Source organism: Camelus ferus, chromosome 18, assembly GCF_009834535.1.
Source record: "Camelus ferus isolate YT-003-E chromosome 18, BCGSAC_Cfer_1.0, whole genome shotgun sequence".
NCBI classification, from domain to species: domain Eukaryota; kingdom Metazoa; phylum Chordata; class Mammalia; order Artiodactyla; family Camelidae; genus Camelus; species Camelus ferus.
In genome coordinates, this window is record NC_045713.1 from 4,600,853 (window position 1) to 4,614,342 (window position 13,490).

The 13,490-nt window shown below is 43.3% G+C and overlaps 1 protein-coding gene and 1 non-coding gene across 2 annotated transcripts; both read left to right on the plus strand.

The window, feature by feature from the left end:
• The first annotated feature begins 4,220 nt into the window (after window positions 1–4,220).
• LOC116657676 lies at window positions 4,221–4,326 on the plus strand. Its single transcript, XR_004312873.1, has one exon. It is a non-coding gene; the product is annotated as a U6 spliceosomal RNA (small nuclear RNA).
• A 7,864-nt stretch (window positions 4,327–12,190) lies between these two features.
• Window positions 12,191–13,400, plus strand: CLDN3 (claudin 3). The gene has a single exon (XM_006180953.3). It carries the CDS (start codon window positions 12,408–12,410, stop codon window positions 13,074–13,076), a length of 669 nt encoding a protein of 222 aa, XP_006181015.1. The 5' UTR covers window positions 12,191–12,407; the 3' UTR covers window positions 13,077–13,400.
• The last annotated feature ends 90 nt before the right edge of the window (window positions 13,401–13,490 follow it).

The following is a 13,490-nucleotide window of genomic DNA, read 5'->3' on the forward strand; positions in this document are numbered from 1 at the left end:
TGGGTTGTGTCCAAGGAGGTTACCTCTACTGTGCTGTCAGTGGAAACTCTGTGGGGAGCCAGAGCCCGCAACCCTTTCCAGCAGTAGCCAAGAGCCACCTTCCTCCCTTGCCCTAAGAGTCAATCAAGGCCAAGTGGGGAAACGTGCTTCTCCTTCTACCTGGCTATATAAGAAACTCCTCCTCCTTCTCCTGCAACATCAAAATAAAACAGCAAAAACAGAAGGTTTAAATACAATCCAGGCTCCAGAAACATAATCCAAAAATGCCCAAGATTCAACTGAAAGTCATTCATCATACTAAGAAGGAGGAAGATCTCACCTGAATGAAAAAAAGACAATCACTAGATGTCAACACCAAGATGCTGAAGATGTCAGAATTCCCTGACAAAAGTAATTTTAAACCAGCCGTGATAAACATGATTTATGCAATTATGAATGCTCTTGAAATAGGTGAAAATAGAAAACTGCCACAAAGAAATAGAAGATAAAAAAACCAAATGGAAAGCTTAGAACTGAAAAAATACAATAACTGAAATAAAAAGCTTAGTGGATGGGCTCCAGAGCAAAAGAAAAGGGACAGAAGAAAGAATCAGTGAACTGGAAGATAAAATAAATTACCCAACCTAAACAACAGAGAGAAAGCAGACTGGAAACACACACACACGCACGCACGCACGCACGCACGCACACACGCACAGCTTCTGGTATCTGAGGGGCTATAACAAAGGATCTAACATCTGTGTCATCAGAGTCCCAGAAGGAGAAGAGAAAGAAGGCAGAACTGGAAAAGTACTTGAAGAAATAATAGCTGAAATTTTCCTGATTTCGGAGACAGACATAAATCTACAGATACAAGGATTTAAGCAAATCTCAAACAGGATTAACTCAAAGAGATGCACCCCAAGAAATATAATTAAACTTCAGAAAACACAAGACTGAGGGGGAAAAAAATCTTAAAAGCAGCAAAAGGAAAACAACACTTTACCTGTAAGAGAAAACAATTAGAATGGCAGCAAAGTTCTCATCAGAAACAATGGAGGCCAGAAGGAAGAACCCAGAATCCCATACTCAGTGAAAATATACTTCAGGAATGAAGGAAAAATCAAGACATTCTCAGGTGAAGGAAAATTAAGAGAATTTGTCACAAGCAGACCTACCCTAAAAGGGTGACAAAAAGAAGTTCTCTAAACAGGAAGGAGATAGTTTTTTAAAAAAGGAAACATAGAACATCAGAAAAGAAAAACATGGTAAGCAAAAGTATGGTTTATTCACAAATAGGCAACATAGTTTTGAAAAAAAGAACAAAGTTTGAGAACTCAAACTTCTTGATTTCAAAATTCATAACAAAGCTACAGTAATCAAAACACTGTGGTATAAAGATGGACAAATACAAAAAGGAATATATGTATGTATACATATACTTATATGTGTAACTGAATCACTATGCTGTACACCAGAAATTAACACAACATTGTAAACTGACTCTGCTTCTATAAAAAATAAAAGATGGACAAATAGGCCAATGGAACAGAATTGAGCCTAGAGATGAACTCTCACATGTATGTTAATATTATTGTCAACATGGTGCCAAGAACACTCAGTGGAGAAAGGGCATTCTTTTCAACAAATGGTGTTGAGGAAACTGGATATCCACATGCAAAAGAATGAAGTTGGACTCTTACCTGAATGCCATACAAAAAAAATTAACTCAAAATGGATCAAAGGCCTAAACACAAGACTTAAATGCATAGAACTCTTAGAAGAAAACACAGGGCAAATGCTTCACAACACTGGATTTGGCAATGATTTCTTAGATATGACACCAAAAGCATAGGCAATAAAAGAGCAAATAGAAAAAGACAAATACTCTATAATTCTACTTATATGAAGTGCTTAGGGTCATCACAATCCTAGAGGCAGAAAGTAGATGAGTGGTTGCCAGGGGCTGGAGGAAAAGAGAAGTGAGGGGTTAAGTGTTTGATGGAGGCAGAATTTCAGTTTTATGAGATGAAAATAGCTCTGGGGAAGGATGGTGACGATGGTTGCACAACAATATGAATGTACTTAATACCACTGAACTGTACACTTAAAAATGGTTGAGATGGTAAATTTTATGTCATATGTATTTTACCAGGATAAAAATATAAAAACTTTTTTAATTAAAAAAATTTTAATTACTATATTTATAACACACTAGTACAATAGGACTCACTCATTTATTCATTTGACAAGTATCTACTGAGTGCTTGCTCTCTGCTAGGCACTATTCTAGTGCTAAAAATAAAGACAAAGTCCCTACAGTCATAAGTTTGCATTCTACTTGATACCACTTTTGAACAGAAGTGACGAGAAAATGGTCTGGAAACTTGTACAACCACGTGTCATTATTGGTATCTTTGAATGGGGGGGATTATAATTTTTCTAATGTGCTTTTCCATTTTGACTTTCCTATATAAATAGACACTGATTTCATACTTTACTAAATAATAGCCAAACTCAATAAAAAATACATATATATGCCTTTATTTACTTATTTATATAAATATAATACAAAAAGTTTTCCTCTCTTCTTGACTTTTCTAAACTCACACATTGTGTTTGACAGTTGAAGCAAAACTTACAACACTGTCTGATATGGTTCAAAACATATAGAGGGGAAATGTTTAAGACAATTTTATTATAAGTGGAAGAGGGTAAAGGGACATAAGGAGAGATAAGGTTTCTATACTTCTCTTGAACAGGTAAAATGACACATAATAGACTGTGATAAGTCATATATATATAATTCAATATCCAGAACAATCAATAAAAAATGCTATGCAAAATGATACACTCAAAAATACTATAGGTAAACCAAAATAGATTTCAGAACTATTCAAGTAATCCACAGGATGGCAGAAAAAAGAAAACAGGAAAACAAAAAGACAGAGAGAACCAACATCAAACAAAAAATAAAATATCAGACTAAGCCTTAACATATCAATAATTACATTAAATGTAAATGTAAATAGTCTACACATGGCACACCTCAGCAATACTGCAGTTTCAGTTCCAGGTCCCCATAATAAAATGAATATCACAATAAAGTGAGTCACACATATTTTTTGGTTTCCCTGTGCATATGAAAGTTATGTTTACACCATATCTTAGTCAACTGATTGTACAATAGCATTATGTGTAAAAACCAATGTATATACCTTATTTAAAAATACTTCAGGGCATTGTGCTGTACACCAGAAACTGACACAACATTGTAAACTGACTATACGTCAATAAAATATATATATACACACACACACAGAAACTTCAGTGCTAAAAATGGCTAACCATCATGAGCCTCATGAGTCATAATCTTTTTGCAATAGTAACTTCAAAGATCACTGATCACAGATCGCCATAACAAGCACAATAATAATGAAAAATTTGAAATATTTCAAGAATTACCAGAACGTGACACAGAGACACCAACTGAACATATGCTGTTGGAAAAATGGCGCCAATAGATTTGCTCCCTGCAAGGTTACCAAAAACCTTCGACTTAAAAAAACACAGTATCTGTGAAGTGCAATAAAATAAGGAATGCCTATACACCAATTAAAATAAAGTATCACAATGGATTTAAGAACATGACCCAACTCTATACTGTCTACCAGAAACTCATTTCAAGTATAATGATATAGGCAGGATAAATGGGAAAAGACATAGCATGAAAACATTAATCAAAGGAAAGTAGAAGTGACTGTATTAATATGAGATAAAGTAGACTTCAGAGCAAAGAAAAGTACTGGAGACAGAGAGGGACATTATGTAATGATAAAAGGGTCAATCTACCAAGAAGATTATCGTGGTCCTAAATGTGTATGCATCATCAAACAACAGAGGTGCAAATTGTGAAGCAAAAGCTGACATAAATGAAAAGACAAATGGACAAAACCACAATTATAGTTGGAGACTTCAACCTTCAACACTCCTCTTTCAATAATTATTGGAACAACTGGACAGAATATAGTAAAGGTATAGAACTCAACAACACCATCAACCAACAGGATCTAATCAACATTTATAGACTATTCCACTCAAAAACAGCAGAACACATGTTCTTTTCAAGAGCCTAGGTAGACCATATCCTGGACCAAAAACACCTCAACCGAGTTTTAAAAACTGAAAGCATATGGTGCACTCTCTGACCACAATGGAATCAAGTTAGAAATCAGTAACAATGCTGGCTTCGGCAGCACATATTACTAAAATTGGAACGATACAGAGAAGATTAGCATGACCTCTGCACAGGATGACACGCAAATTCGTGAAACATTCTATATTTTGGGGCGGGAAGGGATAAAATGGGAGTTTGAGAATTGCAGACACTAACTACTGTATGTAAAACAGATAAACAACAATTTTAGACTGTATAGCACAAGCAACTATATTCAATATCTTGTAGACACCTATAATGAAAAAGAATATAGAAAGGAAATATGTATATGTATACGTATTACTGAAACATTATGCTGTACACCAGAAACGGACACAACATTGTAAACTGACTATACTTCAATAAAATATTTAAATTTAAATTAAAAAAAATAACAGAATGACAACAGGGAAAATCTCAAAACACTTGGAAACTAAACAACACACTTCTTGTTCCAATAGCTCAAAAGGAAGCCGTAGGTCAAGGGAAATTTTTTAAATGCATTAAACTAGGTGAAAATGAAAATATATCAAAATTGTAGGACACAGATAAAACAGTACGGAGAGAGAAATTTATAGCACTAAATTCATACATTATGAAAAGTCCCAAATCAATCATCTAAGCCCCCACATTAAGAATTTAGAAAAACAGGAGAAAATAAATCCAAAGCAAGTAGAATGAAGGAAATAATACAGAAGAGAAGAAATCAATGAAACTGAAAATTGAGAAGATCAATGAAGCAAAGGGCTTGTTCTTTGGGGGGAGAAAAACTGGTCAAAATGACAAAGACTGACCCAAAACAAGAAAAAAAGAGACAGAAGACACAACTACCAATAAAATGAAACAGGAGCTATCATACAGACTCTACAGATATCAAAGGGTTGATAATGAATATTATAAATAACTACACACATAAATTCAACAACTTCATAAAAAACACAACTACAACAGTTCACCCAAAATGAAACAGATAATTTAAATAGCCCCATAAGTACTGAGTATTTATCATTTTAAAAATCCCGGAAAGTAATCCCAGGCTCAGTTTTCACTGGGGAATTCTACCACATTAGTCCAGTTTCTCAAGAGAAACAGAACTAATAGAGTATATGTAGATATACATAAGAGGGGATTTATTAAAGGAATTGGCTCATGCAGTTATCGGGGCTAAGTCCCACAACTTGCCATCTGCAAGCTGGAGAACCAGGAAAGCTAATGGTATAATTCAGTACAAGTCCAAAGTCTGAGACCCAAGAGTGCCAATGTCCAAGGGCAGGAAAAGATAGACATCCCAGCTCAAGAAGAGAGAGAGGGAATTTGCCCTTCCTTCACATTTTTGTTCCATTCAGGCATCCAAAGGATTGGATAATGCTCGTCCACACTGGTGAGGGATCTCTTTACTCAGTCTTCTGAATCAAATGCTAATTGCTTCCACAAACACCCTCACAGACCCATCCAGGAATATTTTTTTACCGCTATCTGGCCATCCCTTAGCCCAGTCAAGTTGACACATAAAATTAACCATCACATCTACTAAGTTTTGAATAAATTTTAAAAATTTAGAATAAGAATTAATATGTTTTCTACACAATCTTTTCCAGAAAACAGAAGAGAAGGGAGCATTTCCCAACTGATTCTCTTTAGTATCACCCTGATACTAAAACAGACAAAAACAGTACAAAAATAGAAAACTTCAGACCAACATCTCTCGTGAATATACACTCAGAAATCTTTCACAAAATATTAGCAAATAGAATTCAGCAATATATAAAAAGAATTCTACATCATGACAACTGGTGTTTATTCCAGGCATGCAAGACTAGCTCAATATTCAAAATTTAATCAACATAACCCACCACATGAACAAGTTAAAGAAGAAAATCGCATAATCATTTCAACTGATGCAGAAAAAGCAACTGAGAAAATTCAACAGCCATTCATGATTTTTTTTTTAATTCTCAGAAAAAGTAGGAATGAAGGGGAACTTCCTCAACTTGACTAACAACATCTTCAAAAAACGTACAGCTAACATTTTACTCAGTGGTTAAAAGACTGGATGCTTCCACCCTAAGATTGGCAACAAAGCAAGGATGGCTGCTCTCACCATTATTACTCAACTAGTGCTAGAAGTTCTAGCCAGTGCAATAAGGGAAGAAAAAGAAAAAGGTAAAAGAAAGTATACAGATCAGAAAGAAAAGAATATATCTGTCTCTCTTGGTAGATGACATAACTGACTTGTAGAAAATTCAAAGAAATCTACAAAAAACACTCCTAGAGTAAGTGAGCTTAGCAGGGTTACAGCGTACAAGATAAATAAGTAAAACATATAAAAATAAAACTTTTGCTCTGTGAAAGACCCTATGAAGAGGATGAAAAGACAAGCTATAGAGTGGGAGAAATATTTACAAACCACACATTCAACAAAGGATTATTATCTAGGATAAAGAGCTCTCAAAACTCAATAGTAAAACTAAAGAAAAAAGCAAGCAATCCAGTTAGAACTTGGGAGAAAACATGAAGAGACATTTTAGCAGAGAAGATATACAGATGGCAAATAAGCAGATGCAAAGATGTTTAACATCATTAGTCATTAACGAAATGCATCTCAAAACCATAATGAGATTCCTCTACTCATCTATCAGAACGAATAAAGTGAAATAGTGTGACAATACCACATCCTGGTGAAGATGCAGAGTGACTGGATCACTCATACATTGCTTGTGGGGATGGAACTAGTACAGCAACTCCAGAAAACAATTTGGCAATTTCTTAAAAAGCTAAACATGCAATTACCATACAATCCAGAAATTGAACCCCTAGGCATTTATCCCACAGAAATGAAGACATGTTCGCACAAAAACCTGTATATTGTTTACAGCAGCTTTATTTGTAATAGCCTCACATCGGAAACAATCCAGATATCCCTCAACAAAATGTTTATACCCATATCAGCGGAATATCACTCAACAATAAGGAGAAACAAGCTATTGATACACATAACAATCCTGGATAAATCTCCAGAGAATCATGCTAAGTGAGCCAAATCAATGCCAAAATGTTGTATAACGTACAATTCCATTTCTATAACATTCTTGAAATGACAAAATTATAGAAATAGACAACAGATTAGTGGTTGCCAGGGACAAGGAGGGGTTCGGTTAGGAGAGAAGCGGCTGTTAAAGAGCAACATGAGGAATCCTTGTGATGATGGAAATGCTCTGTATCCCACCCATGTTAATATCCTTGTTGTGATATTGTATTATAATCTTGCAAGATGCTCCTATTGGGAAAACTAGATAGAGGGTTCAGGATCTCTCTGTGTTGCTTTTTCCAATTGTATGTGAATCTCTCAGTATTGTTTTTTACAATTATATGTGAATTTACAATGATCTCAAAATAAAAATTTTCATTAAAATAAACAAAAAAAAGATGATAGGTGTGGAATATACATTCCCCACCTAGACGCATCCTAATTCAGTTTTTAGAAAAACTTTGTTCATGTCAAACAAATCTCTGCAGGCTGAAATCTGTCCCCAGGCTGCAGTGTGCAATCCTTAGCCAAGCCCTGGGAATTTAGTTTAGCTCTGAGATCAAATGAAATTGACAACAACATTTACAACAGACATTTAGTGATATGCATAGTCATTACTGTTTATTTTTCATCCTCACACATCTGGACACATCACACACAAATACTGCACACCCTCAGACACACTTTCCACTACACTGACACCCAGACCCAGCAGCTGGTTAAAGGGTAACACTTTCCCCGAGGAATCTGCAACCACATTATGCATAGATGGGCTCCATAGTGTTTGTCCCCAGCCAGAGCATCTGGGGCCCCAAAACGTCTCAGGTTTGGACTCTTCCCTTCTTCACTTCTGCATGCAACTTTCACTTCTGATCCTGAGACTGCAAGATTATAGTAGAGACTGCCAACTGGGGAGAAGGGAGGGATGGGCAGAATGTGCTGGATTGGGAGAAAGAGGAGGATGCCATGGCAGCAGTAGCAGAGAAGCAGGCCCTGGGGTCCTGGTGGCTACTTCTTAGGGGTTGGACACTGGGTGGGAGATGGGGAAAAGAATAATCTCCTAGCTATGGGAACTCTTCTCCCAGTTCCCAGTTCCTCTTTTTCTAGCCTTTTGCTCCTTGGAGTCACACACACACACACACAATTCACCTTAAACATACATAATCACTCCACCAGTCAAATTCTACTCCACCCACTCCTGCCCAACCTCCACCAAGGGGCAGCTCTCTCCAAGACCAAGACAGCTTCAGAACGCCTCTTCCTGTGGTCAGTCAGTACTCACTGGAGGGGTCCACTCCTAGAGCATCAGTCCCACCTTGGGTCATGCTGCTGTTTCTGGACCGGAGGCTCAGAAATGGGTGGGTGGGGGGGGAGATACAGGCATTGTGCCTAGAGCCCCTGAGCCTCACCCTCCTTCTACTCCCCCCACTGCACTCCCCATTCAAAGACATTTTCATCCCAGTCTCATTCCCACCCTCTGGGGCGCACACACATCACATAGACACACACTGCAGGCCCTGAGCACCGTAGTGGTTTTTATTTTAACAGCTTTACCGATATAATTTACATACCGTACAACTCACTCATTTAAACTGCACTATTTAGTGGTTTTGTAGTATATTCACAGAGCTTTGCAACCATCAGCACAATCAATTGTAGAACATTTTCATCACCCTCAAAAGAAACCTTGTACCTATTAGCAGTCAGTCCCCATTTCCTCCCAACACCCCCACTCCAGCCTATGGCAACCACTGATCTACTTTCTGTCTCTACAGATTTTCCTACTCTGGATAGTTTCTGTGAACGAAATCATGAACTATGTCATCCTTTAAAACTGGTATCTCTCACTTATCATAATGTCTTCAAGGTTCATCCACATTGTAGCACATATCAGAACATTATTCCTTTCTACAGCTGAATAATATTCCATTGTATAGATACACTCCTTGTTTATTCATTCATCAACTCACATTTAAGATGTTTCCACTTTGGGGCTATTAGGAATAATATTGCTATGAATATTTGTGTACAAATTGTTCCCCCTGGATGGAGGCACTGGGGATTGAACCCAGGACCTCGTGCATGCCAAGCGTGTGCTCTGCCACTGAGCTATACCCACCACCACCTCCAAGTTCCGTGTGTGAACATATGTTTTCATTTCTCTTAGGTAAATACCTAAAGGTGGAATTGCTCGGCCATATGGTAACTCTACATTTTGAAGAACTGCCAGACTGTTTTGAAAAGCAGCTGCAACTTTTTATAGTGCATTGTAAAGCACTGCAGGAGGGTTCCAATAGCTCCATATCCTCAGCAACACTTGTTATTGTCTTTTTGATTCTAGCCATCCTTGTAGGTGTGAGGTGGTATCTCTTTATGGTTTTGACTCACATTTCCTTAATGAGTAATGGTGTTGGATATTTATTCATGTGCACCTTGGCCATTTGTATATCTTCCTTGTCTATTCTGAAGGTCTATTTAGAGCCTTTGACCATTTTTTAATTGGGTTATTTGTCTTTTTATTATTGAGTCGTAAGAACTACAGTAGATACTAAGCAAAAAGCTGATTGAAGCTATCTGCCCGAAGCCAAAGTCTTACTTCTGCGTCCCTGAAGTTTGGCCCCTGGGCATGAAGCTTTCTGTCCTGCTGGCCTCATCTCCTCACAGCCCTGCCCAGCAGGTCTGCCTCACTCAGGTCAGGAACAAGGCACCTCTTCTTACCTGCCTTCCTAACCCAAGCAACTCAGAACAAACCCCTCTTCATGGATGAGGAAATTGAGGCTCCAGGTGGGGAAGGACTTGCTCAAGTTCCCCTGATTGGTGAGAGTAGAGCTAGACTCAAATTCAGGTTGGTCCCACTAAAGCCCACACCTCTCCACGCAATTTCTCTGCCCACTGGCTTATCTGGCCCTGGTTGCTTTTTGGTCTGCCAGACACCTACATTGCCTCCATTCTCATCACAGCCCTGTAAGGTGGGTCATGTGGACATCAGTTTCCTCATTTCATAGAGGAGGAAGCTGAGGTTCAGAGAGGGGACGTGACTTTCCTCAGCCTTGCACGTAGCAAGAGACACAGCTCACAGCACAACGAGCGGGAAGCCCACTCTCTGGCCAAAAACCTCAGGCCCCCACCCTAATCTCAGCCACACTGCCAGGGTGTTCTGCCTCTCTTCTGACCCAAAGCCACCCCACTAAACAGGAAACTGCAACCAGAGGTCCACTGAATGGACCTGGGCTTCAAGAACTTCCTCCAGGGAAGCCCCCACCCAGGGCCAGCTGGGCTCTCTGGCAGGGCACTCCCAGCCCTGCCCAGCCCAGCCCCAGCAAGCCCAGCCCAAGACCTTTGCCCCTGCAAGAAGTAGGATCCTGGTTTCCATGGGCCTCTGGCCCAGTTTACCTCACCCCAGGGCTTGGACACAGGAAGACACAGGCTACATTCCTGTGATTTGAGAGATGTGGGACAAAACAAAAAACCCCCGAGGCTCAGTCTGATGAGGTTTCTCATCTCACCTGGAAGTGCCCTAGGTTCTTACGAGATTCCAAAGCCCTCTGATTCAGGTAACCTGTCCCACTATCAGTCATTTATGCCAGCAGGAAGGCCGCAGGCAGGCAAGGCTGCAGGAATGCAAGAAAGTGATGTCTTTCCTCCATTTAAGTCACTGGACCAACTTTCTCTTGAAGACCCAGCATGGTTCTAAGCACTGGAGATCCCACAGTGAATAAAATTGGCAGAAATCCTTGCCTGTTTGGGGACATTCTGGATGTCCCAATAGAGCTGACATACTAGAGCAGAGAGAGAACAAAAAGTAAGAAAGAAAAATATAGAGTATGATGGACATTGTTAAATGCTGAAAAGAACGTAAAATATGAAAAGATGACAAGGCATTGTGCGTGAGTAGCTGCGACTTTAAATAATATGGTCAAGGAAGGCCTGGCTGGGAGCAAAAACCTGAAATGTGGTGGAAGGAGTGAGCCATTTGGTATCTAAAATGTCCAACGCAGAGGATACCACAAGCACAGGGGCCCTGAGGTGGGAGCATACTGGAGGATCCAAGCGGTGGAGACAGGGAAAGCAAGACAGGTGGGGGACAGAACCTCCAAGGCCAACTATGAAGGGCTCTAAGCAGGGTGAGGGATAGCCCAGGTGTGGGAACAAGGCCACTGCAGGTAATGTCTCTGACTTCCCACTTTTGCCTGGATCAAATCTCTTTCACCACCAGTTCATTAAGGTGGATCCCAGCATCGACTCCTCCTGGCTCAGCGGGAGGGAGGACCAGGGCTCCGTGAAGGAAGGGGACTCAATGCAAGTGGGGTTCTGGGAAAGGAGAGCAGCTCAGCTAAACGGATCCAAGGTCTGAGTTCAGCACTAGCTCAGGGGTGTCTCCTGGGAGCTTTTGCGGCTGGTCCCTGGCTTCTGAGCCCGTAAGTCCGGGAATGGCAACCTCATGGGCCCGGATCAGGCCGGGATCGTGCGCGGGGAGCGCTGCCTCAGAGGCCGGAGGGACCGCAGAGCAGGTGTGCAGCTCCCGGGATAGCCTCCCACTCCGGAAAACAGCCACAGCCACACCCACACTGGGCCCTTCCATTCCCCGTGAATCCCAGGCAGCTGGCAGCGCCCCCTTCCCCACACAAACGGCTCTGAAAACGCCGGGTGTAGGGTAGGGGCGTGTCAAGCAGGTTGTGCTTTTCACCCCATCCCCCCCGGAGAATTCGTCCCCGAGCAGTGGGGGACCAGGAGCGAGGGGCGGGGGCGCAGGGCCCAGCCCCGCCCTCTCTTGGCACCCCCTACCCCTGCGCCGTGCGCCACTCCAGGCCAAGTCCGTCCTCCCAGGGCGCTCCGTGAAGGTGGGAAAAGGGGCCACGTCACTGTCCCTAGGCCAGGGAGAGCGCGGCTCCGCCCCTCCCGCCCCCGCCGGAGCGCAGAGCCTGGATCGAAGACTAACCGGCCCCAGCCCAGGGCCAGCCCAGTCGCCGCCGCCCGCCCACAAATCCACAGGCAGGTGCAGGCGCAGCCGCTGAGCAAGCGGGCAGAGCGGAGCCGCTAGCGCGCGCGCCGTCTGTGTATCCATCCGTCCGTCCATCGGGGCGTCCATCCGTTGGCGCTCCGCATCTCCGGCCCAGGCCCCAGCGGCCCGACGTCGTCCCGCACCCGGAGCCGTCCGGCAGAGCCGGCTTTGGCGCGGCAGCCATGTCCATGGGCCTGGAGATCGCGGGCACCTCGCTGGCCGTCATGGGCTGGCTGAGCACCATCGTGTGCTGCGCGCTGCCCATGTGGCGAGTGACAGCCTTCATCGGCAGCAGCATCATCACGGCACAGATCACCTGGGAGGGCCTGTGGATGAACTGCGTGGTGCAGAGCACGGGCCAGATGCAGTGCAAGGTGTACGATTCGCTGCTGGCGCTGCCGCAGGACCTTCAGGCGGCCCGCGCTCTCATCGTCGTCGCCATCCTGCTGGCCGCCTTCGGGCTCCTTGTGGCGCTCGTGGGCGCCCAGTGCACTAACTGTGTGCAGGACGATACGGCCAAGGCCAAGATCACCATCGTGGCCGGCGTGCTCTTCCTCCTGGCCGCCTTGCTCACCCTGGTGCCAGTGTCCTGGTCTGCCAACACCATCATCCGGGACTTCTACAACCCCTTGGTGCCGGAGGCGCAGAAGCGGGAGATGGGCTCGGGCCTGTACGTGGGCTGGGCGGCCGCTGCGCTGCAGCTGCTGGGGGGCGCGCTGCTCTGCTGTTCGTGCCCGCCGCGCGAGAATAAGTACGCGCCGGCCAAGGTCCTCTACTCCGCGCCGCGCTCCACCGGGCTGGGCACGGTCACCGGCACCGGCACGGCCTACGACCGCAAGGACTACGTCTGAGTGGGCACTCCCACCACCCCCACGAGCTGGCGTGCCCACCAGTCCTGCGTGCAGCCTTGCAACGGATACCAGACATCAGGCAGCTCTCTCGCTGGACTGGGAGGGCCCGCCCAGTGCCTCCTTCCCCAGCTGCCACCCCTCCTCGGGCTGGGGAGCGGGATTGTAGAGACAATGAAACCTCACCCCTCTGGAGCGCGGGGCTGGGATGACTGCCGCTACTTGCCCGCCCCATCGGGCTGCGGCCTCAAAGCCCATGTTGGGCAGGGACCTGCTGTCTTGAAAAGGGCCACTTGATATTTTTCAATAAAAGCCTTTCGTTTTGCAGTTGCGGCGCCTTCTTGTCCTGCGTGCCCGGGCACAGGCCTACACCTCCCTGCAGAGCGCCCCTTGCAGAGTTGACCTTGGCTGGATTCT